Source organism: Phyllobates terribilis, unplaced genomic scaffold (assembly GCF_046119375.1).
Source record: "Phyllobates terribilis strain yellow unplaced genomic scaffold, ASM4611937v1 Scaffold_4__5_contigs__length_816908805, whole genome shotgun sequence".
Classification (NCBI taxonomy): domain Eukaryota; kingdom Metazoa; phylum Chordata; class Amphibia; order Anura; family Dendrobatidae; genus Phyllobates; species Phyllobates terribilis.
In genome coordinates this window covers 10,809,869-10,836,070 of record NW_027362764.1, presented here as the reverse complement: position 1 = coordinate 10,836,070, position 26,202 = coordinate 10,809,869, and the positions used below count along the sequence as shown (strand labels likewise).

Genomic DNA, 26,202 nt, shown 5'->3' with positions numbered 1-26,202 from the left:
TGTGATGGAGGGAAGCCCTGATAGCCGCCGCCTTCCCCACAGATAAGGAGCGTGTGATGGAGGGAAGCACTGATAGCGGCTGCCTTCCCCACAGATAGGGAGCGTGTGATGGAGGGAAGCACTGATAGCGGCGGCCTTCCCCACAGATAAGGAGCGTGTGATGGAGGGAAGCACTGATAGCGGCCGCCTTCCCCACAGATAGGGAGCGTGTGATAGAGGGAAGCACTGATATCGGCCGCCTTCCCCATAGATAAGGAGCGTGTGATGGAGGGAAGCACTGATAGCGGCCGCCTTCCCCACAGATAGGGAGCGTGTGATAGAGGGAAGCACTGATAGCCGCCGCCTTCCCCACAGATAGGGAGCGTGTGATGGAGGGAAGCACTGATAGCGGCTGCCTTCCCCACAGATAGGGAGCGTGTGATGGAGGGAAGCACTGATAGCGGCGGCCTTCCCCACAGATAAGGAGCGTGTGATGGAGGGAAGCACTGATAGCGGCTGCCTTCCCCACAGATAGGGAGCGTGTGATGGAGGGAAGCACTGATAGCGGCGGCCTTCCCCACAGATAAGGAGCGTGTGATGGAGAGAAGCACTGATAGCGGCGGCCTTCCCCACAGATAAGGAGCGTGTGATGGAGGGAAGCACTGATAGCGGCTGCCTTCATGCTCCATGGATAGGATTAGACAAAGGCTGATTTGTTGCTGGGTGACCTTACGTCTGTCGGAATCGCTGTCATCGGGATATTTCTTGTGCGCAATATCACACATGAAGGATTTCTCTTCTTTACAAAGAAGTGAACGTGTACCAGGACTATTGTGTCTCCTTCCATTTATAGATGATCCTCCCTGCTGAACACAAGTTGCTGAGCGAGAGAAGACACTTAACCATGTAAGATGCTCAGACGGGCCGCACTGACTGCAGATCAGTAACCATTACAATAAAGAGGAATGTAGTAAGGGAATATAGGAGAGCTGTGTCCTCTGTGACCCTCCGAGTGACCTTCATCCTAGGACGGGTTTGGATAGGCGCTCTGAGTGATAAGTATCTAGAAGCATCGGCCTGGTCCAGAAATAAGGCAGGAGAGAGGTGACTAATGCCCCGCCTGCTTGTTCCACAGTCAGGTCCAGGAGCTCCGGGCAGATCCTGGGTGGATCACTGTTCATTGTAGCCACAGTCAGGTCCAGGAACTCCGGGCAGATCCTGAGTGGATTACTCTGTCCGTTGTAGCCTGTACCACAGTCAGGTCCAGGAGCTCCGGGCAGTTCCTGGGTTGTTCACTCTGTCTGTTGTAGCCACAGTCAGGTCCAGGAGCTCTGGGCAGATCCTGGGTGGATCACTCTGTCCCTTGTAGCCACAGTCAGGTCCAGGAGCTCCGGGCAGATCCTGGGTGGATCACTCGGTCCCTTGTAGCCACAGTCAGGTCCAGGAGCTCCGGGCAGATCCTGGGTGGATCACTCTGTCCCTTGTAGCCACAGTCAGGTCCAGGAGCTCCGGGCAGATCCTGGGCGGATCACTCTGTCCCTTGTAGCCACAGTCAGGTCCAGGAGCTCCAGGCAGATCCTGGGTGGATCACTGTCTGTTGTAGCCACGGTCAGGTCCAGGAGCTCCGGGCAGATCCTGGGTGGATCACTGTCCGTTGTAGCCACAGTCAGGTCCAGGAGCTCCGGGCAGATCCTGGGTTGTTCACTCTGTCCGTTGTAGCCACAGTCAGGTCCAGGAGCTCCGGGCAGATCCAGGGTGGATTACTCTGTCCCTTGTAGCCACAGTCAGGTCCAGGAGCTCCGGACAGATCCTGGGTGGATCACTGTCCGTTGTAGCCACAGTCAGGTCCAGGAGCTCCAGGCAGATCCTGGGTGGATCACTCTGACCCTTGTAGCCACAGTCAGGTCCAGGAGCTCCGGGCAGATCCTGGGTGGATCACTCTGTCCGTTGTAGCCACAGTCAGGTCCAGGAGCTTCGGGAAGATCCTGGGTGGATCACTCTGTCCGTTGTAGCCACAGTCAGGTCCAGGAGCTCCAGGCAGATCCTGGGTGGATCACTCTGTCCCTTGTAGCCACAGTCAGGTCCAGGAGCTCCGGGCAGATCCTGGGTGGATCACTCTGTCCCTTGTAGCCACAGTCAGGTCCAGGAGCTCCGGGCTGATCCTGTGTGGATCACTCTGTCTGTTGTAGCCACAGTCAGGTCCCGGAGCTCCGGGCAGATCATGGGTGGATAACTCTGTCCCTTGTAGCCACAGTCAGGTCCAGGAGCTCCGGGCAGATCCTGGGCGGATCACTCTGTTCCTTGTAGCCACAGTCAGGTCCAGGAGCTCCGGGCAGATCCTGGGTGGATCACTCTGTCCGTTGTAGCCACAGTCAGGTCCAAGAGCTACAGGCAGATCCTGGGTGGATCACTCTGTCTGTTGTAGCCGTCTTTCCTCTAAGGGGAACCTGTAGTCTTCTGGTCCTGCTGAGGCTCTTGGGAGGGTTTTCGTTTTCCTTCGTTGTGGTTAGTGTGAGGCTCTGTTACTGCAGATGGTGAGCCTTAGTGATGAGTGCGCTCGCCACTGCTCGAGCCTCAATCGAGTATCCCGGCTGCTCAAGCGTCGTGATCGAGTCCCTGCCTCACATGTTTCGCGGCTGTTAGACAGTCAATAAACATGCGGGGATTCCCTGCCACAGACGGTAATGCCGCAGCCATGTTGGCCACTAGCATTACTGTGATTGGCCGGCCACATCGCGTCATCGGGTCTTAGGCTGCTGCCCACGGTCAGTAATAATGCAGTCAAGGAAGCGGGGAAAGGAGAGTCAGCTCACCAACTTCAGGCGCACCTTGTTAGGATAAGAATCACCGCACAGAGCCGCCCTAGTCTGAGTCTTGTTAGAAATGCAGGAAAGAAACAACGTTCTCCAGCGATGACAGGTGTGATAATGAATAGAACTTACATTTATTAGTTCATTTTAAAAAAACGAAAATTACTGGCAAACCACAGGGGATCCACAGAAAACCAAGGCATTCCAGCTTTAAGCCTTGTTCATGGTCTTTGAGAACAAGACTAAGGTTTAAAGCCGAAACGCATTGGTTTTCTTTGGATCCCCTGTGGTTTGCCAGTAATGTTTGTTTTTTAAAATGTACTAATGTAAGTTTTATTCATCATCACACCTGAAAATCCTTGTTTTTTTCCTGCACGATGAGTAATACTAGCATTCTGGACGCAGCGTATTTTGAATGCGTCCAAAATGCTGCGTTGTACACTACAGGCACAGTGACTGGGATTAATAGAAATCTCATGTCCACTGTGCTTGTTTTTCACGCTTTGTAAACTCATCTGCGGTGCGTGTTTCCAAGCTTCAGCATGTCCACTTTTCTAATGGGAACTTTGACTTCTGTGTGGAATTTCTCCATAGACTTGCATTAGATGCAGTAACTCCGCAGTTAAAAAAAAAAAAGCACATGCGTTGTAAGTGCGTTTACGCAGGTGTTTTAGCCTAGTATTAATAAATAAATAATTTTAAAAAGTTACGTGGGGTCCCCCCCTATTTTTGATAACCAGCCAGCTGCGGGCTTATATTATCGGGCTGAGAAGGTTCCTGGTTATTGGCTCCTTCCCAGCCTAAAAATACCAGCCCTCAGCCGCCCCAGGATAGTCCATGACATGAGATGATCCAATTCTGGTTCGGCTGCAGGCTGGCATTTTTGGGCTGGGAAGGGCATAATTACCAGGGACCTTCCCAGCCTGATAATCTAAGCCCACAGCTGTCTGGTTTACCTTGGCTGGTTATCAAATGTAGGGGGAACCTGTGTCTGTTTTTAAATGTATTTATTAAAATCAGGCTGAAAACACCCGCGTAAACAGATTTACAACACATGTGCTTTTTTATCTGCCGATCGGGAGTATATCGATATATCTGCTGCTCGACTTTCAGAGATTTCCCTAAACCTCAGGTGATTCCTGCAGAGCATTGCACAGTCATTGTGGGCATCCACTAGATCATTGTGTGCAGCTGTGAGCTCCTTCTTCTTGGAGGAGATGGGCCGTTCTGTCTTTATCTGTACAAGCTCACCCTGATGTGCAGTCACTGCAGACCTGATGGCCGTGTGTATAGATTGTTTTAATTCAAGGAGTATAACATTCATCCTACTGCATAGATAGGAGTAGTGTAGGCAATGTCAAAGATCGCATTTAGGGGGGGGGTCATCACTTAACTCATCCGCTGTTATTTTTGGAACGAACAGCTCTCTGCTGCCCCCTATCGTCCGGACAATTACGCATTTGACCGACGACTAACTGAGGAGGCCGCAGGCTGTTTCCACTAATAGGCCGGTTATCGTGAAATTAACAGTGAGCTTATGGTATATACACCTCCTTTTCCAATGCATGGAATATATGTATATACCCCCGATACGATCACTGCGAACTCCACGATAACCACAGAAAGATTATTAGCTGCCACCACCAGTCATGTTTTATAAAGGCTGACTGGAGTCCTGGTTCTAGTAGCGTATGGTTTTGGAGTGCGGGCTAGAGAACAAAGGGAACAGAACTATTAAATTTTAGATTTAATTCAGAATGAGAGGCAATGTTTATAAAAAATATACAAATGATTTTACAAAATGGACAAAACAATACAGCATATACAATTACATAAAATAAAACTGGATTAACAAAAGAAACTTCCTACGCTGCTCACAGAGATGATTCAGCTAGCGGATGGAAGCAATCCGATTGAAAACGTCTGGTTAACAGGATTGTGAAGAAAACTGAAGATATAATCCCATGTCAATCATGTGCCTTGTTTCGCGGGGGATTATAGAGATCTACAGTGTACAGCTGTAATCCGACACTTCTGCAGCTAAAGCTGAAGGGATGGGGCTGAGGGACAGTGAGTGACAAAACACCCACCCACAGCTGTGGAGCTGTGACAGGAAGACCCCCTGTGGACCCCAGCCATGCGGCTCCCTTTGTGTCAAATACTATAATTTAATACCAAGTTATGGGAATACGATACATCCCAGTGATACACCAAATAGATTTTTGGAACCACCCGAACATAAAGAATGTCACCCTAGCTTCCAGCACAGTCTCGCGCTGGGATAGGGAGATACACGGCACAGCCTTTCGGAAACCTCTAGGGCCACTGTGTTTGATCTCCACGCGTAGCAGGGGCCCGGCTGGATCCGATGACACCAGAACCGGCTCCCTAGGACCGTCCATTAAGAAATTATATCCTATTTTAGTTTTTGGAGTATTTAGCTGAGAAAGGCCAGGGGTGGAGATTTAGATCCAGCCAGGGGGCAGGAGGGGGAGTGACCCAGAGGGTTTAAGAGCTCCAGCAGCCATAGTTCAGTGTCTTTTTTTTCCTGGGAGGTCGCGACGATAAATCCGGCAACAAAGGGTACCACAAGCCTCACATGTGGCAGACCCTCCCCCGCAAGCCAGGACTTCCATCTGACTGTTAACTGACTCTTAATAACTGCTTATATATTTTGTACCACTACTATTGTGTTTGCATCATTATGTATGTATAACCCTTATGTACATAGTGTAATGACTAGTGTACCCTTAAGGCGATTAAATATATAATTTAACCTTGGGCTGCTCTTTTATCTCGATCCACGAACCCTCACGTCCGTTGTTCAACTTAATCCTCATGCTACCAGGGAGGGTTTTTAGCCCGATATAATTCCCTTTAACAGACCGGCAACTTATATCTAATAGAAACTGGTGGCAGCTCTACCAGGCCGACAACGTTCTGCTTCACTGGAGCTAGTGAAGGGGCCTCTCAGCCTGTCAGGGGTGTGAGCGAGCATGGTGCCACGTCAGTGACTGAGTGGGCCACCTCTTCTCACTTCCGGTGCCTTCCTGTACCTGTGTGGATAGGAGGTGTCCGTGTAGAACTGTACCAATCTGCCCTTACACATCCCCGAGGGGGTGTGGAACATCACGTAGGTGCAAAGGGCAGATCCGTATCACGTGTTCCGTCTGACATAACTGTGACGTCAGGCGGGTGGCGAGGTGTGGATCCGTCATAAGTGGTGGAAACAGTGGGATTCTGCGGGATCTCCCTGGTGCCATTCCTCATGTGGTGGCAGAGGTGGGATTTTGTGGGATCTCTCTGGTGCCATTCTTCACAGGGATCAAGCCTACACTGAGAAGTATCTTCCTCAGCATTGAACATAGATCATAATTTGTCTTGACCTTTTATCTGCACCAAAGTTACACTCACACACCCCCCGTGATTACCTCACGTGGGTTAGGTTGTGGGATGTTCTCAACCCTTCAGGATTTTATGAAATTCCCATTTAAGTGATAACTTCACTCCTGATGATTACAGAAGTTCGACATTCCCGCCATATTTTTTATTGGGATTTTACCTGTCCCCTGAGACCAAGCATGCCATATCTGTTGTGAGTTATCTGGCCAGTATGGATTTGGGGCTTATAGGCAGGTGTCACAGTTAGGAAAAAATATGCATATTCTTTTCCTATTAGCCCTGAAGCTGAAAATGTATGTCTAATTTCTCTGTTATCGCTGTGCTTTGTCTGATTTTTCTGTCATTGCTCAGCTTTGTCTGATTCTTCTCTGTCATCGCTCGGCTTTGTCTGATTCTTCTCTGTCATCGCTCGGCTTTGTCTGATTCTTCTCTGTCATCGCTCTGCTTTGTCTGATTTTTCTCTGTCATCGCTCTGCTTCATCTGATTTTTCTCTGTCATTGCTCTGCTTTGTTTGATTCATCGCTCTGTTTTGTCTGATTTTTCTGTAATCGCTCTGCTTTCTCTGATTTTTCTCTGTCATCGCCCGACTTTGTCTGATTCATCGCTCTGCTTTTGTCTGATTTTTCTGTCATCGCTCTGCTTTCTCTGATTTTTCAGTTTCTCTGTCATCGCTCTGCTTTGTCTGATTCATCGCTCGGCTTTGTCTGATTTTTCTGTCATCGCTCTGCTTTCTTTGATTTTTCTTTGTTTCTCTGTCATCGCTCTGCTTTGTCTGATCTTTGTCATCGCTCTGCTTTGTCTGATTTTTCTGTCATCGCTCGGCTTAATCTAATTTTTCTCTGTCATCGCTCTGTTTTGTCTGATTCATCGCTCTGCTTTGTCCAATTTTTCTGTCATCGCTCGGCTTTCTCTGATTTTTCTCTGTCATCACTCGGCTTTGTCTGATTTTTCTGTCATCGCTCTGCTTTGTCTGATTTTTCTGTCCTCACTCAGCTTTGTCTGATTCATCAATCTGCTTTGTCTGATTTTTCTCTGTCATCGCTCTGCTTTGGCTGATTTTTCTCTGTCATCACTCTGCTTTGGCTGATTTTTCTCTGTCATCGCTCTGCTTTGTCTGATTTTTCTCTGTCATCGTTCTGCTTTGTCTGATTTTTCTCTGTCATCGCTCTGCTTTGTCTGATTTTTCTCTGGCATCGTTCTGCTTTGTCTGATTTGTCTCTGGCATCGCTCTGCTTTGTCTGATTTTTCTCTGTCATCTCTCTGCTTTGTCTGATTTTTCTCTGTCATCGCTCTGCTTTGTCTGATTTTTCTCTGGCATTGCTCTGCTTTGTCTGATTTTTCTCTGTCATCGTTCTGCTTTGTCTGATTTTTCTCTGTCATCGCTCTGCTTTGTCTGATTTTTCTCTGGCATCGCTCTTCTTTGTCTGATTTTTCTCTGTCATCGCTCTGCTTTGTCTGATTTTTCGGTCATCGCTCTGCTTTGTCTGATTTTTCGGTCATCGCTCTGCTTTGTCTGATTTTTCTCTGTCATCGCTCTGCTTTGTCTGATTTTTCTCTGTCATCGCTCGGCTTTGTCTGATTTTTCTCTGTCATCACTCTGCTGTCTGATTTTTCTCTGTCATCGCTCTGCTTTGTCTGATTTTTCTGTCGTCGCTCTGCTTTGTCTGATTTTTCTCTGTCATTGCTCTGCTTTGTCTGATTTTTATCTGTCATCGCTCTGCTTTGTCTGATTTTTCTCTGTCATCGCTCTGCTTTGTCTGATTTTTCTCTGTCATCGCTCTGCTTTGTCTGATTTTTCTCTGTCATCGCTCTGCTTTGTCTGATTTTTCTTTGTCATTGTTCTGCTTTGTCTGATTTTTCTCTGTCATCGCTCGGCTTTGTCTGATTCATCGCTCTGCTTTGTCTGATTTTTCTCTGTCATCGCTCTGCTTTGTCTGATTTTTCTCTGCCATCGCTCTGCTTTGTCTGATTTCCCTGTCATCGCTCGGCTTTGTCTGATTTCTCTGTCATCGCTCGGCTTTGTCTGATTTCTCTGTCATCGCTCTGCTTTGTCTGATTTTTCTCTGTCATCGCTCTGCTTTGTCTGATTTCTCTGTCATCGCTCTGCTTTGTCTGATTTCTCTTTCATCGCTCGGCTTTGTCTGATTTTTCTCTGTCATCGCTCTGCTTTGTCTGATTTTTCTCTGTCATCGCTCTGCTTTGTCTGATTTTTCTCTGCCATCTCTCGGCTTTGTCTGATTTTTCTCTGCCATCTCTCGGCTTTGTCTGATTTTTCTCTGTCATCGCTCTGCTTTGTCTGATTTTTCTCTGTTATCGCTCTGCTTTGTCTGATTTTTCTCTGTCATTGTTCTGCTTTGTCTGATTTTTCTCTGTCATCGCTCGGCTTTGTCTGATTCATCGCTCTGCTTTGTCTGATTTTTCTCTGTCATCACTCTGCTTTGTCTGATTTTTCTCTGCCATCGTTCTGCTTTGTCTGATTCTTCTGTCATCGCTCTGCTTTGTCTGATTTTTCTCTGTCATCGCTCTGCTTTGTCTGATTTTTCTCTGTCATCGCTCTGCTTTGTCTGATTTTTCTCTGCCATCGCTCTGCTTTGTCTGATTTCTCTGTCATCGTTCGGCTTTGTCTGATTTCTCTGTCATCGTTCTGCTTTGTCTGATTTTTCTCTGTCATCGCTCTGCTTTGTCTGATTTCTCTGTCATCGCTCTGCTTTGTCTGATTTCTCTTTCATCGCTCGGCTTTGTCTGATTTTTCTCTGTCATCGCTCTGCTTTGTCTGATTTTTCTCTGTCATCACACTGCTTTGTCTGATTTTTCTCTGCCATCTCTCAGCTTTGTCTGATTTTTCTCTGTCATCGTTCTGCTTTGTCTGATTTTTCTCTGTCATCGCTCTGCTTTGTCTGATTTCTCTGTCATCGCTCTGCTTTGTCTGATTTCTCTTTCATCGCTCGGCTTTGTTTGATTTTTCTCTGTCATCGCTCTGCTTTGTCTGATTTTTCTCTGTCATCACTCTGCTTTGTCTGATTTTTCTCTGCCATCTCTCGGCTTTGTCTGATTTTTCTCTGTCATCGTTCTGCTTTGTCTGATTTTTCTCTGTCATCGCTCTGCTTTGTCTGATTTTTCTCTGTCATCGCTCTGCTTTGTCTGATTTTTCTCTGTCATGGCTCTGCTTTGTCTGATTTCTCTTTCATCGCTCGGCTTTGTCTGATTTTTCTCTGTCATTGCTCTGCTTTGTCTGATTTTTCTCTGTCATCACTCTGCTTTGTCTGATTTTTCTCTGCCATCTCTCGGCTTTGTCTGATTTTTCTCTGTCATCGTTCTGCTTTGTCTGATTTTTCTCTGTCATTGCTCTGCTTTGTCTGATTTTTCTCTGTCATTGCTCTGCTTTGTCTGATTTTTCTCTGCCATCTCTTGGCTTTGTCTGATTTTTGTCTGTCATCGCTCTGCTTTGTCTGATTTTTCTCTGTCATTGCTCTGCTTTGTCTGATTTTTCTCTGCCATCTCTTGGCTTTGTATGATTTTTGTCTGTCATCGCTCTGCTTTGTCTGATTTTTCTCTGTCATTGCTCTGCTTTGTCTGATTTTTCTCTGCCATTTCTCTGCTTTGTCTGATTTTTCTCTGCCATCGCTCTGCTTTGTCTGATTTTTCTCTGCCATCGCTCGGCTTTGTCTGATTTTTCTCTGCCATCGCTCTGCTTTGTCTGATTTTTCTCTGTCATCGCTCGGCTTTGTCTGATTTTTCTCTGCCATCGCTCTGCTTTGTCTGATTTTTCTCTGTCATCGCTCGGCTTTGTCTGATTTTTCTCTGCCATCTCTCGGCTTTTTCTGTCTCCCCACATTCATTGCTGAACTCATTCATTGTTCTGATCACTTCTGGTTTTTGCTTCTGTGTCTCTGCAGGTCTGAAGCATTTGTCTCATCTTGTGCTGGATCAGACTAAAGTCAGAGATGGCGGGATGTGTGATTTCCTACTGAACACAAGCTGCTCCCTCACCCATCTGAGCGTCAATCAGACGGCGATCAGTGAGCGCACCCTCAGCATGTTGGTGGAGCGCTGCCCGGACCTTAGGTTGCTGAGCATGAAGCACACCCTGGTGGGGCCGTCAGGGCGGCTGCAATGCTCCTCATACATCTTCCATTGCGTTGTCTCTGAGCTGCGCACTCATGTCTCTGTTTACTTTATCCCTTAGGTGACGGACATCTCCTCATTGTCTGGTCTGAAGCAACTGACTGCACTCCATTTAGACAGGACTCATGTGACTGAGCAGTCGCTGCAGACCGTCTCTTCCTTTCCGGCACTCTCCACACTCACACTATCAGGGGTGCAGTCTCTTAACTCCAGTCGGGTGTTGGAGCTCCTGCCTGGTGAGTCGAGGGATAGCACTCTTTAAGTGGTGAGGTCCGGTGATATCTCGAGCTCAGGGTAATCTCTCTCTTGGTTGTGTGTGCACTGTTCTCCCAGGTATCTTGAGCGGTCTTCTCTCCTGTCACAGGTATGACTCTCTCACGTCTGCTGCTTCCCGGGAGAGACAGCCTGTCAGACGCCGGACTATCACATCTGTCTTGTCACATCGGTCTCTTAGAATTAGACCTTACAGATCACACCCAGATCACAGACCAAGGTGTGCAGCACATCGCACAGCTCACGAGGTGAGAGCACTCTGTCATCACACATCAGCAGCAGACGGGTGAAAGACGGCAAGGAGAGGCTGCTGGGGTGGGAAGTGAGGGGGAACAGACCCTCTCAGGCACACAAGTGTTAGAAGTAATGGGTGTGGCTAGCGGTCAGGGACCCTCTTTTGTACACAAGTGTTAGCAGTGATGGAGGCGGTTAGCTTTGATGGACCCTCTTATGCACATGTGTTAGCAGTGATAAGTGTGGTTAGGGGTGATGGACCTTCTCATATTCACATTTGTTAGCAGTGATGGGTGTGATTAGTGATGATGGACTTGCGTTAGCAGTGATGGGTGTAGTTAGCGATGACGGACCCTCTCACGTGTTAGCAGTGATGGGGGCGGTAAGCAGTGATGGTGTTGATTAGCTGTGACGGTGTCCCGCAAGGTGTGGGAAAGACTAAGTGCAACACAAAGGGAAGATGGGAAGGGAGCCCAGACTCTAAAAAAGGGGGAGAGTGGAGACCTCCTAGACTGATCTGATATCACCCTGTCTCCCCTAACGTCCCTATATTGGTTCTTCACCAATCGCCGCACAGGAAACTGTATTTCCCTAGCGCTTGGCCCTGGATAAGGAAGGGGGGAATGAGCACTCCTTGATCCCCATTAACAACTAAAGACAACAAGATAGACAGACACGGGGGAAAGATAACTTAGCTTGAGCCGACTTCAGAGAGATAACACACACGTCCTCTTAGCACCAGAGAGAAAGTGAACAGACTGCACTCGCTCCAAGCTTTCACAAGGAAGCGTGAATTTCACCAGCACCGCCCTGTAGCAAAGTGAAGCTATTTAAACACCCAGGCAAGGGAGTCAATTAGAGCAACTGCTGCTGGGTCCTAGAGTGAAACAGTTAACAAAGTGTCTGTAATGCCAAATGAAGAGCTCTTCTGCAACCAACTGCAGGGCGACTGTCTGTCACATCTGACACACCCGTGACAGTACCCCACCCCCATCCTACGAGTGGCCTCCGGACACTCAGGACCAGACCTATCAGAATAAGAGGTGTGGAATGAACGAACCAACCTGGGAGCGTTCACATCTGATGCTGAAACCCATATGCTCTCCCGTGGACCATAGCCTTTCCAGTGCACCAAGTATTGTAGGGAACGACGTTGGAGACGAGAATCTACAATCCTCGAAATCTGGACACCAGATTACCATCAACCATTACTGGGGGCGGCGGTAGAGGTGAAGGCTCAAGAGGTTCCACATATTTTTTGAGAATGGACCTGTGGAAAACATTGTGGACCTTAAGGGCCTGAGGAAGCTCAAGACGAAACGCTGCTGGGTTAATGACAGCTGTTATTTTATAGGAACCAATAAACCCAGGTCCCAGCTTCCAAGAAGGAACTTTCAACTTAATATTCCTGGTAGACAACCACACAAAGTCATTCACACCTAGGTCCGGACCTGGCAAGCGTTTCCTGTCAGCCATACGTTTATACCTGTCTCCCATGATTTTTAAATTACTCAGCACACCCCGCCACACCGAGGAGAGCGAAGAAGCAAAATGTTCCTCCTCAGGAACTCCTGAAGCTTCTCCCCCACTAAAGGTACCAAACTGTGGATGGTAACCGTATGCACCGAAGAACTGTGACCTGCCAGTGGATTCTTGACAATTATTAATGGCAAATTCTGCCAGCTGTTAGTAGGATGCCCAATCCTCCTGATTTTCAGAGATGAAACATCTGACTGAGGTAGGTCTCCAAATTCTGATTCACACGCTCGGTCTGTCCATTCGACTGAGGATGGAAGGCAGAGGAAAAGGACAGCTGCACCCCCAGTCGAGAACAGAATGCTTTCCAGAACTTGGAAACAAACTGGGTCCCCGATCAGACACCACATCGGAGGGAACCCCGTGAAGCTTCACAGTCTCATTTATAAACACCTGAGCAAGAGTCTTGGCATTTGGAAGTGCCGATAATGTGACGAAATGAACCATTTTACTGAACCTATCTACAACCACCAAAAAAAAAGCATATACGTGTTCAATCACATCCTGATGCAACCCCGCTATAAACGACGAGAGAGGAGGTCCGCGACTGCCTTACCACCTGGATGACCAGCAAGCACAGAGTTATGATCTTTAATTACTTTGCAGAGCAGATTAGATGGAACAAATAACTTTCCTGGAGGGCAGGAGGCAGGGGCGCCCCCTGAGCCTCCAACACCTCACACTCCAGGTCAGGAAAAAGAGCCGAAATGACTACTCCTTTCTGTAATAACGGGGCAGGGTTCTCATGGTCACCACCACCAGGGAAGCTCCGGGACAAAGCATCAGCCTTGACATTTTTGACCACTGGATAAAAAGTGGCAACAAATTTGAACCTAGTCTAAAACGGGGATTATCTGACTTGTCTAGGGCTGAGAGGTTTAACTGACTGGAGATATGACAGGTTCTTATGGTCAGTAATGACAGTAATAGGATGGACAGCCTCCTCCAACCAATGTCGCCATTCTTCGAACGCCAATTTGATCTCCAAAAGTTCCCTATTACCCACGTCATAATTACACTCAGCTGAAGACAATTTTTTAGAAAAGAAGGCGCATGGACGCCATTTACCAGGGGACGGACCCTGAGACAACACAGCCCCAACCTCGACATCCGAAGCATCGACCTCCACAATAAAGGGTTGGGAAACATTGGGTTGACTGAGTATAGGTACAGTGTCAAAATGATTCTGTAAGGAAAAAAAAGCCTGGAGGGAAGCATGCGACCATTTGGAAAAATCAGACCCCTTCCTAGTCATGTCAGTGAGGGGTTTCACAATTACTGAGTAATTTTGGATGAATTTCCAGTAAAAATTAGTAAAGCCCAGAAAACGTTGTAGCGCCTTCAGATTCTCGGGACGTTCCCAAACAAAGACTGCACGGATCTTCTCCGGATCCATCTGAAAACCCGAAGATGACAACAGGTATCCCAAAAACTGCACCTCCTGAATGGCGAAAGCACATTTTTCTAGTTTGGCATGAAGTTTGTTATCCCTTAATATCCGGAGCACCTGCTTAACATGCCCCCGATGAGTCTCAAAATCTCTTGAGTAAACCAAAATATCGTCCAGATAGACCACCACAAACCTCCCCACCAAATGATGGAAAATATCATTTATGAAATGCTGGAATACCGCAGGTGCATTGGTGAAACCAAAAGGCATAACCAGACTCTCGAAATGACCTTCCGGGGTATCGAACGCTGTTTTCCATTCGTCCCCTTCTCTGATTATAACCACACTGTAGGCTCCCCTTAAATCCAACTTGGAGAATACCTTAGCTCCTACAACCTGGCTGAACAAATCAGGAATCAGAGGAAGAGGGTATGGATCACGGATGGTAATTTGATTTAGTTCCCAAAAATCTAAACATGAACGTAGACCGCCATCTTTTTTCTTCACGAGGAAGAACCCTGCCGCCACAGGCGAAAATTAGGGCCTAATGTGTCCCTTCTCCAGACTCTCAGCAATGAAATCCTTCATGGCTTGTCTCTCAGGGCCAGAAAGATTATACAGTCTGGACTTCGGTAGTTTAGCTCCAGGGGTCAGGTTAATAGGATAGTCATATGCATGATGAGGAGGCAAATCCTGACACCCCCTCTCAGAAAAAACGTCCTCAAAACCAGACAGGAAAGCAGGTAATATTTCCGTAGAGACAGTAGCAAGGGAAATATCTAAACAGTTCTCATGGCAGTAATCTCCCCATTCAATAATCTCCCCGGCTTGCCAATCCACCAATGGATTATGTTTAACAAGCCAGGGAAGACCCAAAACAATTGGGGTGGGCAGACTGTCCAGGAAATAGCAAGGGATTATTTCACAATGAACTGACCCCACCTTCAGTCATACATTATGTACAATCTGAATAAATGCTTTCTGTGCAACTGGCGCCGAGTCAATGGCGAAGATTGGAATAGGCCTACCTAAAGCACAGCAAGCAAGACCATGAGTTTTCACAAACTCAGAATCAACCATGCTGACTCCGGCTCCACTGTCAACAAACACTGACATTTTGTCGGTATTGCTCTCTAGCACCACCTCTGCTGTCAGGACAAACCGGGAATTGCAGATTGGTGACAAATGCACTCGTTGCTTATCCAACTCCAGACTACCAAGAGTTAATCAAGTCTCCTTTCGTTTAGGCACTGAAGGACAGATCCCAATAAAATGTCCCTTTTTCCCACAAAAAAACAAACGCCTTTTTTCTTGCGAATCTCCAGGGAAATGTATGACACAGAGGCATCCCCTAACTGCATGGGTTCCTTTACCTCTCCCAGTACTGGTTCACCCCGACAGAGGTACACAACCCCGACAAGAAGGCCCCGGAGAAGGTGGTCTCAACCATCTATCCCGAAGGTGTCTATCAAGACGTATAGCCAACGACATGGCAGCCTCCAAAGACTGAGGGGTTTCATATACAGCCAAAGCATCTTTCAACCTTTCAGTAAGCCCCTCACAAAATTGGCTTCTAAGGGCTGAGTCATTCCATTTAGAATCCGTTACCCATCTACGGAATTCAGTATTTCCCTAGCCCTTGGCCCTGGATAAGGAAGGGGGAGATGAGCACTAGTCGATCCCCACTAAGAACTAAAGACAACAAGGTAGACAGACACGGGAAAAGATAACTTGGCTGGGCCGACTTCAGAGCGATAACACACACGTCCTCTTAGCACCAGAGAGGAAGTAAACAGACTGCACTCGCTCCAAACTTTCACAAGGAAGCGTGAATATCACCGGCACAGCCCTGTAGCAAAGTGAAACTATTTAAACACCCAGGCAAGGGTGTCAATTAGAGCAGGAGGGAGGTAGCCGCTGGGTCCTAGAGTGAAACAGCTAAGAAGGTGTCTGTAATACCAAACGAAGAGATCTTCTGCAACCAACTGCAGGGCGACTGTCTGTCACATCTGACACACCCATGACAGATGGCCACCCACATGTACACGTGTGTTAGCAGTGATGGGGTTGGTTAGCTGTGACGGACCCTCTCATGTACACGTGTGTTAGCAGTGATGAGGTCGGTTAGCTGTGACGGACCCTCTCATGTACACGTGTGTTAGCATTGATGGGGTTGGTTAGCTGTGACGGACCCTCTCATGTACACATGTGTTAGCAGTGATGGGGTTGGTTAGCTCTGACGGACCCTCTCATATACACGTGTGTTAGCAGTGATGGGGTTGGTTAGCTGTGACGGACCCTCTCATGTACACATATGTTAGCAGTGATGGGGTTGGTTAGCTGTGACGGACCCTCTCATATACACGTGTGTTAGCAGTGATGGTGCCTGTTAGCTGTGACGGACCCTCTCATATACACGTGTGTTAGCAGTGATGGTGCCTGTTAGCTGTGACGGACCCTCTCATATACACGTGTGTTAGCAGTGATGGTGCCTGTTAGCTGTGACGGACCCTCTCATATACACGTGTGTTAGCAGTTATGGGGCGGTTAGCTGTGACGGACCCTCTCATGTACTCGTGTGTTAGCAGTGATGGGTCGGTTAGCTGTGACGGACCCTCTCATATACACGTGTGTTAGCAGTGATGGGGTCGGTTAGCTGTGACGTACCCTCTCATATACACGTGTGTTAGCAGTGATGGGGTTGGTTAGCTGTGACGGACCCTCTCATGTACACGTGTGTTAGCAGTGATGGGTCGGTTAGCTGTGACGAACCCTCTCATATACACGTGTGTTAGCAGTGATGGGGTCGGTTAGCTGTGACGGACCCTCTCATGTACACGTGTGTTAGCAGTGATGGGGGCGGTTAGCTGTGACGGACCCTCTCATATACACATGTGTTAGCAGTGATGGGGTTGGTTAGCTGTGACGGACCCTCTCATATACACATGTGTTAGCAGTGATGGGGGCGGTTAGCTGTGACGGACCCTCTCATATACACATGTGTTAGCAGTGATGGGGGCGGTTAGCTGTGACGGACCCTCTCATATACACATGTGTTAGCAGTGATGGGGTCGGTTAGCTGTGACGGACCCTCTCATATACACGTGTGTTAGCAGTGATGGGGTCGGTTAGCTGTGACGGACCCTCTCATGTACACGTGTGTTAGCAGTGATGAGGTCGCTTAGCTGTGACGTACCCTCTCATATACACATGTGTTAGCAGTGATGGGGGCGGTTAGCTGTGACGGACCCTCTCATGTACTCGTGTGTTAGCAGTGATGGGGCGGTTAGCTGTGACGGACCCTCTCATATACACGTGTGTTAGCAGTGATGGGGGCAGTTAGCTGTGACGGACCCTCTCATGTACACGTGTGTTAGCAGTGATGGGGGCGGTTAGCTGTGACGTACCCTCTCATATACACATGTGTTAGCAGTGATGGGGTTGGTTAGCTGTGACGGACCCTCTCATATACACATGTGTTAGCAGTGATGGGGGCGGTTAGCTGTGACGTACCCTCTCATATACACATGTGTTAGCAGTGATGGGGTCGGTTAGCTGTGACGGACCCTCTCATATACACGTGTGTTAGCAGTGATGGGGTCGGTTAGCTGTGACGGACCCTCTCATGTACACGTGTGTTAGCAGTGATAGGGTTGGTTAGCTGTGACGGACCCTCTCATGTACACGTGTGTTAGCAGTGATGAGGTCGCTTAGCTGTGACGTACCCTCTCATATACACATGTGTTAGCAGTGATGGGGGCGGTTAGCTGTGACGGACCCTCTCATATACACATGTGTTAGCAGTGATGGGGGCGGTTAGCTGTGACGGACCCTCTCATATACACATGTGTTAGCAGTGATGGGGGCGGTTAGCTGTGACGGACCCTCTCATGTACACATGTGTTAGCAGTGATGGGGGCGGTTAGCTGTGACGGACCCTCTCATGTACACGTGTGTTAGCAGTGATGGGGTCGGTTAGCTGTGACGGACCCTCTCATGTACACGTGTGTTAGCAGTGATGGGGGCGGTTAGCTGTGACGGACCCTCTCATATACACATGTGTTAGCAGTGATGGGGGCGGTTAGCTGTGACGTAGCCTCTCATATACACGTGTATTAGCAGTGATGGGGTCGGTTAGCTGTGACGGACCCTCTCATGCACACGTGTGTTAGCAGTGATAGGGTTGGTTAGCTGTGACGGACCCTCTCATGTACACGTGTGTTAGCAGTGATGAGGTCGCTTAGCTGTGACGTACCCTCTCATATACACATGTGTTAGCAGTGATGGGGGCGGTTAGCTGTGACGGACCCTCTCATGTACTCGTGTGTTAGCAGTGATGGGGCGGTTAGCTGTGACGGACCCTCTCATATACACGTGTGTTAGCAGTGATGGGGGCAGTTAGCTGTGACGGACCCTCTCATGTACTCGTGTGTTAGCAGTGATGGGGGCGGTTAGCTGTGAAGGACCCTCTCATGTACACGTGTGTTAGCAGTGATGGGGGCGGTTAGCTGTGACGGACCCTCTCTTATACACGTGTGTTAGCAGTGATGGGGTCGGTTAGCTGTGACGGACCCTCTCATATACACGTGTGTTAGCAGTGATGGGTCGGTTAGCTGTGACGGACCCTCTCATATACACGTGTGTTAGCAGTCATGGGGCGGTTAGCTGTGACGGACCCTCTCATGTACACGTGTGTTAGCTGTGACGGACCCTCTCATATACACGTGTGTTAGCAGTGATGGGGTCGGTTAGCTGTGACGGACCCTCTCATATACACGTGTGTTAGCAGTGATGGGTCGGTCAGCTGTGACGGACCCTCTCATATACACGTGTGTTAGCAGTGATGGGGTCGGTTAGCTGTGACGGACCCTCTCATGTACACATGTGTTAGCAGTGATGGGGTTGGTTAGCTGTGACGGACCCTCTCATGTACACGTGTGTTAGCAGTGATGGGGTCGGTTAGCTGTGACGGACCCTCTCATGTACACGTGTGTTAGCAGTGATGGGGGCGGTTAGCTGTGACGGACCCTCTCATATACACATGTGTTAGCAGTGATGGGGTCGGTTAGCTGTGACGTAGCCTCTCATATACACGTGTATTAGCAGTGATGGGGTCGGTTAGCTGTGACGGACCCTCTCATGCACACGTGTGTTAGCAGTGATAGGGTTGGTTAGCTGTGACGGACCCTCTCATGTACACGTGTGTTAGCAGTGATGAGGTCGCTTAGCTGTGACGTACCCTCTCATATACACATGTGTTAGCAGTGATGGGGGCGGTTAGCTGTGACGGACCCTCTCATATACACATGTGTTAGCAGTGATGGGGGCGGTTAGCTGTGACGGACCCTCTCATGTACTCGTGTGTCAGCAGTGATGGGGCGGTTAGCTGTGACGGACCCTCTCATATACACGTGTGTTAGCAGTGATGGGGGCAGTTAGCTGTGACGGACCCTCTCATGTACTCGTGTGTTAGCAGTGATGGGGGCGGTTAGCCGTGACGGACCCTCTCATGTACACGTGTGTTAGCAGTGATGGGGGCGGTTAGCTGTGACGGACCCTCTCATATACACGTGTGTTAGCAGTGATGGGGTCGGTTAGCTGTGACGGACCCTCTCATATACACGTGTGTTAGCAGTGATGGGTCGGTTAGCTGTGACGGACCCTCTCATATACACGTGTGTTAGCAGTCATGGGGCGGTTAGCTGTGACGCACCCTCTCATGTACACGTGTGTTAGCTGTGACGGACCCTCTCATATACACGTGTGTTAGCAGTGATGGGTCGGTCAGCTGTGACGGACCCTCTCATATACACGTGTGTTAGCAGTGATGGGGTCGGTTAGCTGTGACGGACCCTCTCATGTACACGTGTGTTAGCAGTGATGGGGTCGGTTAGCTGTGACGGACCCTCTCATGTACACGTGTGTCAGCAGTGATGGGGTCGGTTAGCTGTGACGGACCCTCTCATGTACACGTGTGTTAGCAGTGATAGGGTTGGTTAGCTGTGACGGACCCTCTCATGTACACGTCTGTTAGCAGTGATGGGGTTGGTTAGCTGTGACGGACCCTCTCATGTACACGTGTGTTAGCAGTGATGGTGGCGGTTAGCTGTGAGGGACCCTCTCATGTACTCGTGTGTTAGCAGCGATGGGGTTGGTTAGCTGTGACGGACCCTCTCATGTACACGTGTGTTAGCAGTGATGGGGTCGGTTAGCTGTGACGGACCCTCTCATATACACGTGTGTTAGCAGCGATGGGGTTGGTTAGCTGTGACGGACCCTCTCATGTACTCGTGTGTTAGCAGTGATGTGGTTGGTTAGCTGTGACGGACCCTCTCATGTACACGTGTGTTAGCAGTGATGGGGTTGGTTAGCTGTGACGTACCCTCTCATATACACGTGTGTTAGCAGTGATGGGGCGGTTAGCTGTGTCGGACCCTCTCATATACACGTGTGTTAGCAGTGATGGGTCGGTTAGCTGTGACGGACCCTCTCATGTACTCGTGTGTTAGCAGTGATGGGGTTGGTTAGCTGTGACGGACTCTCTCATGTACACGTGTGTTAGCAGTGATAGGGTCGGTTTGCTGTGACGGACCCTCTCATATACACGTGTGTTAGCAGTGATGGGGCGGTTAGCTGTGACGGACCCTCTCATGTACTCGTGTGTTAGCAGTGATGGGGTCGGTTAGCTGTGACGGACCCTCTCATATACACGTGTGTTAGCAGTGATGAGGTCGGTTAGCTGTGACGGACCCTCTCATATACACGTGTGTTAGCAGTGATGGGTCGGTTTGCTGTGACGGACCCTCTCATATACACGTGTGTTAGCAGTGATGGGTCGGTTAGCTGTGACGGACCCTCTCATATACACGTGTGTTAGCAGTGATGGGGTTGGTTAGCTGTGACGGACCCTCTCATATACACGTGTGTTAGCAGTGATGAGGTCGGTTAGCTGTGACGGACCCTCTCATATACACGTGTGTTAGCAGTGATGGGTCGGTTAGCTGTGACGGACCCTCTCATATACACGTGTGTTAGCAGTGATGGGGCGGTTAGCTGTGACGGACCCTCTCATGTACTCGTGTGTTAGCAGTGATGGGGGCGGTTAGCTGTGACGGACCCTCTCATGTACACGTGTGTTAGCAGTGATGGGGGCGGTTAGCTGTGACGGACCCTCTCATATACACGTGTGTTAGCAGTGATGGGGTCGGTTAGCTGTGACGGACCCTCTCATATACACGTGTGTTAGCAGTGATGGGTCGGTTAGCTGTGACGGACCCTCTCATATACACGTGTGTTAGCAGTCATGGGGCGGTTAGCTGTGACGCACCCTCTCATGTACACGTGTGTTAGCTGTGACGGACCCTCTCATATACACGTGTGTTAGCAGTGATGGGTCGGTCAGCTGTGACGGACCCTCTCATATACACGTGTGTTAGCAGTGATGGGGTCGGTTAGCTGTGACGGACCCTCTCATGTACACGTGTGTTAGCAGTGATGGGGTCGGTTAGCTGTGACGGACCCTCTCATGTACACGTGTGTCAGCAGTGATGGGGTCGGTTAGCTGTGATGGACCCTCTCATGTACACGTGTGTTAGCAGTGATAGGGTTGGTTAGCTGTGACGGACCCTCTCATGTACACGTGTGTTAGCAGTGATGGGGTTGGTTAGCTGTGACGGACCCTCTCATGTACACGTGTGTTAGCAGTGATGGTGGCGGTTAGCTGTGAGGGACCCTCTCATGTACACGTGTGTTAGCAGTGATGGGGTTGGTTAGCTGTGACGGACCCTCTCATGTACACGTGTGTTAGCAGTGATGGGGTTGGTTAGCTGTGACGGACCCTCTCATATACACGTGTGTTAGCAGCGATGGGGTTGGTTAGCTGTGACGGACCCTCTCATGTACTCGTGTGTTAGCAGTGATGTGGTTGGTTAGCTGTGACGGACCCTCTCATGTACACGTGTGTTAGCAGTGATGGGGTTGGTTAGCTGTGACGTACCCTCTCATATACACGTGTGTTAGCAGTGATGGGGCGGTTAGCTGTGTCGGACCCTCTCATATACACGTGTGTTAGCAGTGATGGGTCGGTTAGCTGTGACGGACCCTCTCATGTACTCGTGTGTTAGCAGTGATGGGGTTGGTTAGCTGTGACGGACTCTCTCATGTACACGTGTGTTAGCAGTGATAGGGTCGGTTTGCTGTGACGGACCCTCTCATATACACGTGTGTTAGCAGTGATGGGGCGGTTAGCTGTGACGGACCCTCTCATGTACTCGTGTGTTAGCAGTGATGGGGTCGGTTAGCTGTGACGGACCCTCTCATTTACACGTGTGTTAGCAGTGATGAAGTCGGTTAGCTGTGACGGACCCTCTCATATACACGTGTGTTAGCAGTGATGGGTCGGTTAGCTGTGACGGACCCTCTCATATACACGTGTGTTAGCAGTGATGGGTCGGTTAGCTGTGACGGACCCTCTCATATACACGTGTGTTAGCAGTGATGGGGTTGGTTAGCTGTGACGGACCCTCTCATATACACGTGTGTTAGCAGTGATGAGGTCGGTTAGCTGTGACGGACCCTCTCATATACACGTGTGTTAGCAGTGATGGGTCGGTTAGCTGTGACGGACCCTCTCATATACACGTGTGTTAGCAGTGATGGGGCGGTTAGCTGTGACGGACCCTCTCATGTACTCGTGTGTTAGCAGTGATGGGGTTGGTTAGCTGTGACGGACCCTCTCATGTACACGTGTGTTAGCAGTGATGGGTCGGTTAGCTGTGACGGACCCTCTCATATACACGTGTGTTAGCAGTGATGGGTCGGTTAGCTGTGACGGACCCTCTCATATACACGTGTGTTAGCAGTGATGGGGCGGTTAGCTGTGACGGACCCTCTCATATACACGTGTGTTAGCAGTGATGGGGCGGTTAGCTGTGACGGACCCTCTCATGTACACGTGTGTTAGCTGTGACGGACCCTCTCATATACACGTGTGTTAGCAGTGATGGGGTCGGTTAGCTGTGACGGACCCTCTCATATACACGTGTGTTAGCAGTGATGGGTCGGTCAGCTGTGACGGACCCTCTCATATACACGTGTGTTAGCAGTGATGGGGTCGGTTAGCTGTGACGGACCCTCTCATGTACACGTGTGTTAGCAGTGATGGGGTCGGTTAGCTGTGACGGACCCTCTCATGTACACGTGTGTTAGCAGTGATGGGGTCAGTTAGCTGTGACGGACACTCTCATGTACACGTGTGTTAGCAGTGATAGGGTTGGTTAGCTGTGACGGACCCTCTCATGTACACGTGTGTTAGCAGTGATGGGGTTGGTTAGCTGTGACGGACCCTCTTATGTACACGTGTGTTAGCAGTGATGGTGGCGGTTAGCTGTGAGGGACCCTCTCATGTACTCGTGTGTTAGCAGCGATGGGGTTGGTTAGCTGTGACGGACCCTCTCATGTACACGTGTGTTAGCAGTGATGGGGTCGGTTAGCTGTGACGGACCCTCTCATATACACGTGTGTTAGCAGTGATGGGGTCGGTTAGCTGTGACGGACCCTCTCATATACACGTGTGTTAGCAGTGATGGGGTTGGTTAGCTGTGACGGACTCTCTCATGTACACGTGTGTTAGCAGTGATAGGGTCGGTTTGCTGTGACGGACCCTCTCATATACACGTGTGTTAGCAGTGATGGGGCGGTTAGCTGTGACGGACCCTCTCATGTACTCGTGTGTTAGCAGTGATGGGGTCGGTTAGCTGTGACGGACCCTCTCATATACACGTGTGTTAGCAGTGATGAGGTCGGTTAGCTGTGACGGACCCTCTCATATACACGTGTGTTAGCAGTGATGGGTCGGTTAGCTGTGACGGACCCTCTCATATACACGTGTGTTAGCAGTGATGGGTCGGTTAGCTGTGACGGACCCTCTCATATACACGTGTGTTAGCAGTGATGGGGTTGGTTAGCTGTGACGGACCCTCTCATGTACACGTGTGTTAGCAGTGATGGGGTTGGTTAGCTGTGACGGACCCTCTCATATACACGTGTGTTAGCAGCGATGGGGTTGGTTAGCTGTGACGGACCCTCTCATGTACTCGTGTGTTAGCAGTGATGTGGTTGGTTAGCTGTGACGGACCCTCTCATGTACACGTGTGTTAGCAGTGATGGGGTTGGTTAGCTGTGACGTACCCTCTCATATACACGTGTGTTAGCAGTGATGGGGCGGTTAGCTGTGTCGGACCCTCTCATATACACGTGTGTTAGCAGTGATGGGTCGGTTAGCTGTGACGGACCCTCTCATGTACTCGTGTGTTAGCAGTGATGGGGTTGGTTAGCTGTGACGGACTCTCTCATGTACACGTGTGTTAGCAGTGATAGGGTCGGTTTGCTGTGACGGACCCTCTCATATACACGTGTGTTAGCAGTGATGGGGCGGTTAGCTGTGACGGACCCTCTCATGTACTCGTGTGTTAGCAGTGATGGGGTCGGTTAGCTGTGACGGACCCTCTCATTTACACGTGTGTTAGCAGTGATGAGGTCGGTTAGCTGTGACGGACCCTCTCATATACACGTGTGTTAGCAGTGATGGGTCGGTTAGCTGTGACGGACCCTCTCATATACACGTGTGTTAGCAGTGATGGGTCGGTTAGCTGTGAGGGACCCTCTCATATACACGTGTGTTAGCAGTGATGGGGTTGGTTAGCTGTGACGGACCCTCTCATATACACGTGTGTTAGCAGTGATGAGGTCGGTTAGCTGTGACGGACCCTCTCATATACACGTGTGTTAGCAGTGATGGGTCGGTTAGCTGTGACGGACCCTCTCATATACACGTGTGTTAGCAGTGATGGGGCGGTTAGCTGTGACGGACCCTCTCATGTACTCGTGTGTTAGCAGTGATGGGGTTGGTTAGCTGTGACGGACCCTCTCATATACAAGTGTGTTAGCAGTGATGGGGCGGGTAGCTGTGACGGACCCTCTCATGTACACGTGTGTTAGCTGTGACGGACCCTCTCATATACACGTGTGTTAGCAGTGATGGGGTCGGTTAGCTGTGACGGACCCTCTCATATACACGTGTGTTAGCAGTGATGGGTCGGTCAGCTGTGACGGACCCTCTCATATACACGTGTGTTAGCAGTGATGGGGTCGGTTAGCTGTGACGGACCCTCTCATGTACACGTGTGTTAGCAGTGATGGGGTCGGTTAGCTGTGACGGACCCTCTCATGTACACGTGTGTTAGCAGTGATGGGGTCAGTTAGCTGTGACGGACACTCTCATGTACACGTGTGTTAGCAGTGATAGGGTTGGTTATCTGTGACGGACCCTCTCATGTACACGTGTGTTAGCAGTGATGGGGTTGGTTAGCTGTGACGGACCCTCTTATGTACACGTGTGTTAGCAGTGATGGTGGCGGTTAGCTGTGAGGGACCCTCTCATGTACTCGTGTGTTAGCAGTGATGGGGCGGTTAGCTGTGACGGACCCTCTCATGTACTCGTGTGTTAGCAGTGATGGGGTCGGTTAGCTGTGACGGACCCTCTCATATACACGTGTGTTAGCAGTGATGAGGTCGGTTAGCTGTGACGGACCCTCTCATATACACGTGTGTTAGCAGTGATGGGTCGGTTAGCTGTGACGGACCCTCTCATATACACGTGTGTTAGCAGTGATGGGTCGGTTAGCTGTGACGGACCCTCTCATATACACGTGTGTTAGCAGTGATGGGGTTGGTTAGCTGTGACGGACCCTCTCATATACACTTGTGTTAGCAGTGATGAGGTCGGTTAGCTGTGACGGACCCTCTCATATACACGTGTGTTAGCAGTGATGGGTCGGTTAGCTGTGACGGACCCTCTCATATACACGTGTGTTAGCAGTGATGGGGGCGGTTAGCTGTGACGGACCCTCTCATATACACGTGTGTTAGCAGTGATGGGGGCGGTTAGCTGTGACGGACCCTCTCATATACACGTGTGTTAGCAGTGATGGGGTTGGTTAGCTGTGACGGACCCTCTCATATACACTTGTGTTAGCAGTGATGAGGTCGGTTAGCTGTGACGGACCCTCTCATATACACGTGTGTTAGCAGTGATGGGTCGGTTAGCTGTGACGGACCCTCTCATATACACGTGTGTTAGCAGTGATGGGGGCGGTTAGCTGTGACGGACCCTCTCATATACACATGTGTTAGCAGTGATGGGGGCGGTTAGCTGTGACGGACCCTCTCATGTACTCGTGTGTTAGCAGTGATGGGGCGGTTAGCTGTGACGGACCCTCTCATGTACACGTGTGTTAGCAGTGATGGGGTCGGTTAGCTGTGACGTACCCTCTCATGTACTCGTGTGTTAGCAGTGATGGGGTCGGTTAGGTGTGACGGACCCTCTCATGTACACGTGTGTTAGCAGTGATGGGGGCGCTTATCTGTGACGGACCCTCTCATATACACATGTG

The 26,202-nt window shown here is 49.6% G+C and overlaps 1 protein-coding gene across 8 annotated transcripts in view; it reads left to right on the top strand.

The window, feature by feature from the left end:
• The window catches only part of LOC141264809 (uncharacterized), a 277,922-nt gene that overhangs the window by 214,947 nt on the left and 36,773 nt on the right, over positions 1–26,202 (top strand). For all 8 annotated transcript variants that reach the window (XM_073677148.1, XM_073677150.1, XM_073677143.1 and 5 more), the window contains exons 13-15: positions 10,089–10,282; positions 10,379–10,553; positions 10,682–10,838. In XM_073677148.1, coding sequence (XP_073533249.1) covers positions 10,089–10,282; positions 10,379–10,553; positions 10,682–10,838 — 526 coding nt within the window. The remainder of the gene's footprint in view (positions 1–10,088; positions 10,283–10,378; positions 10,554–10,681; positions 10,839–26,202) is intronic.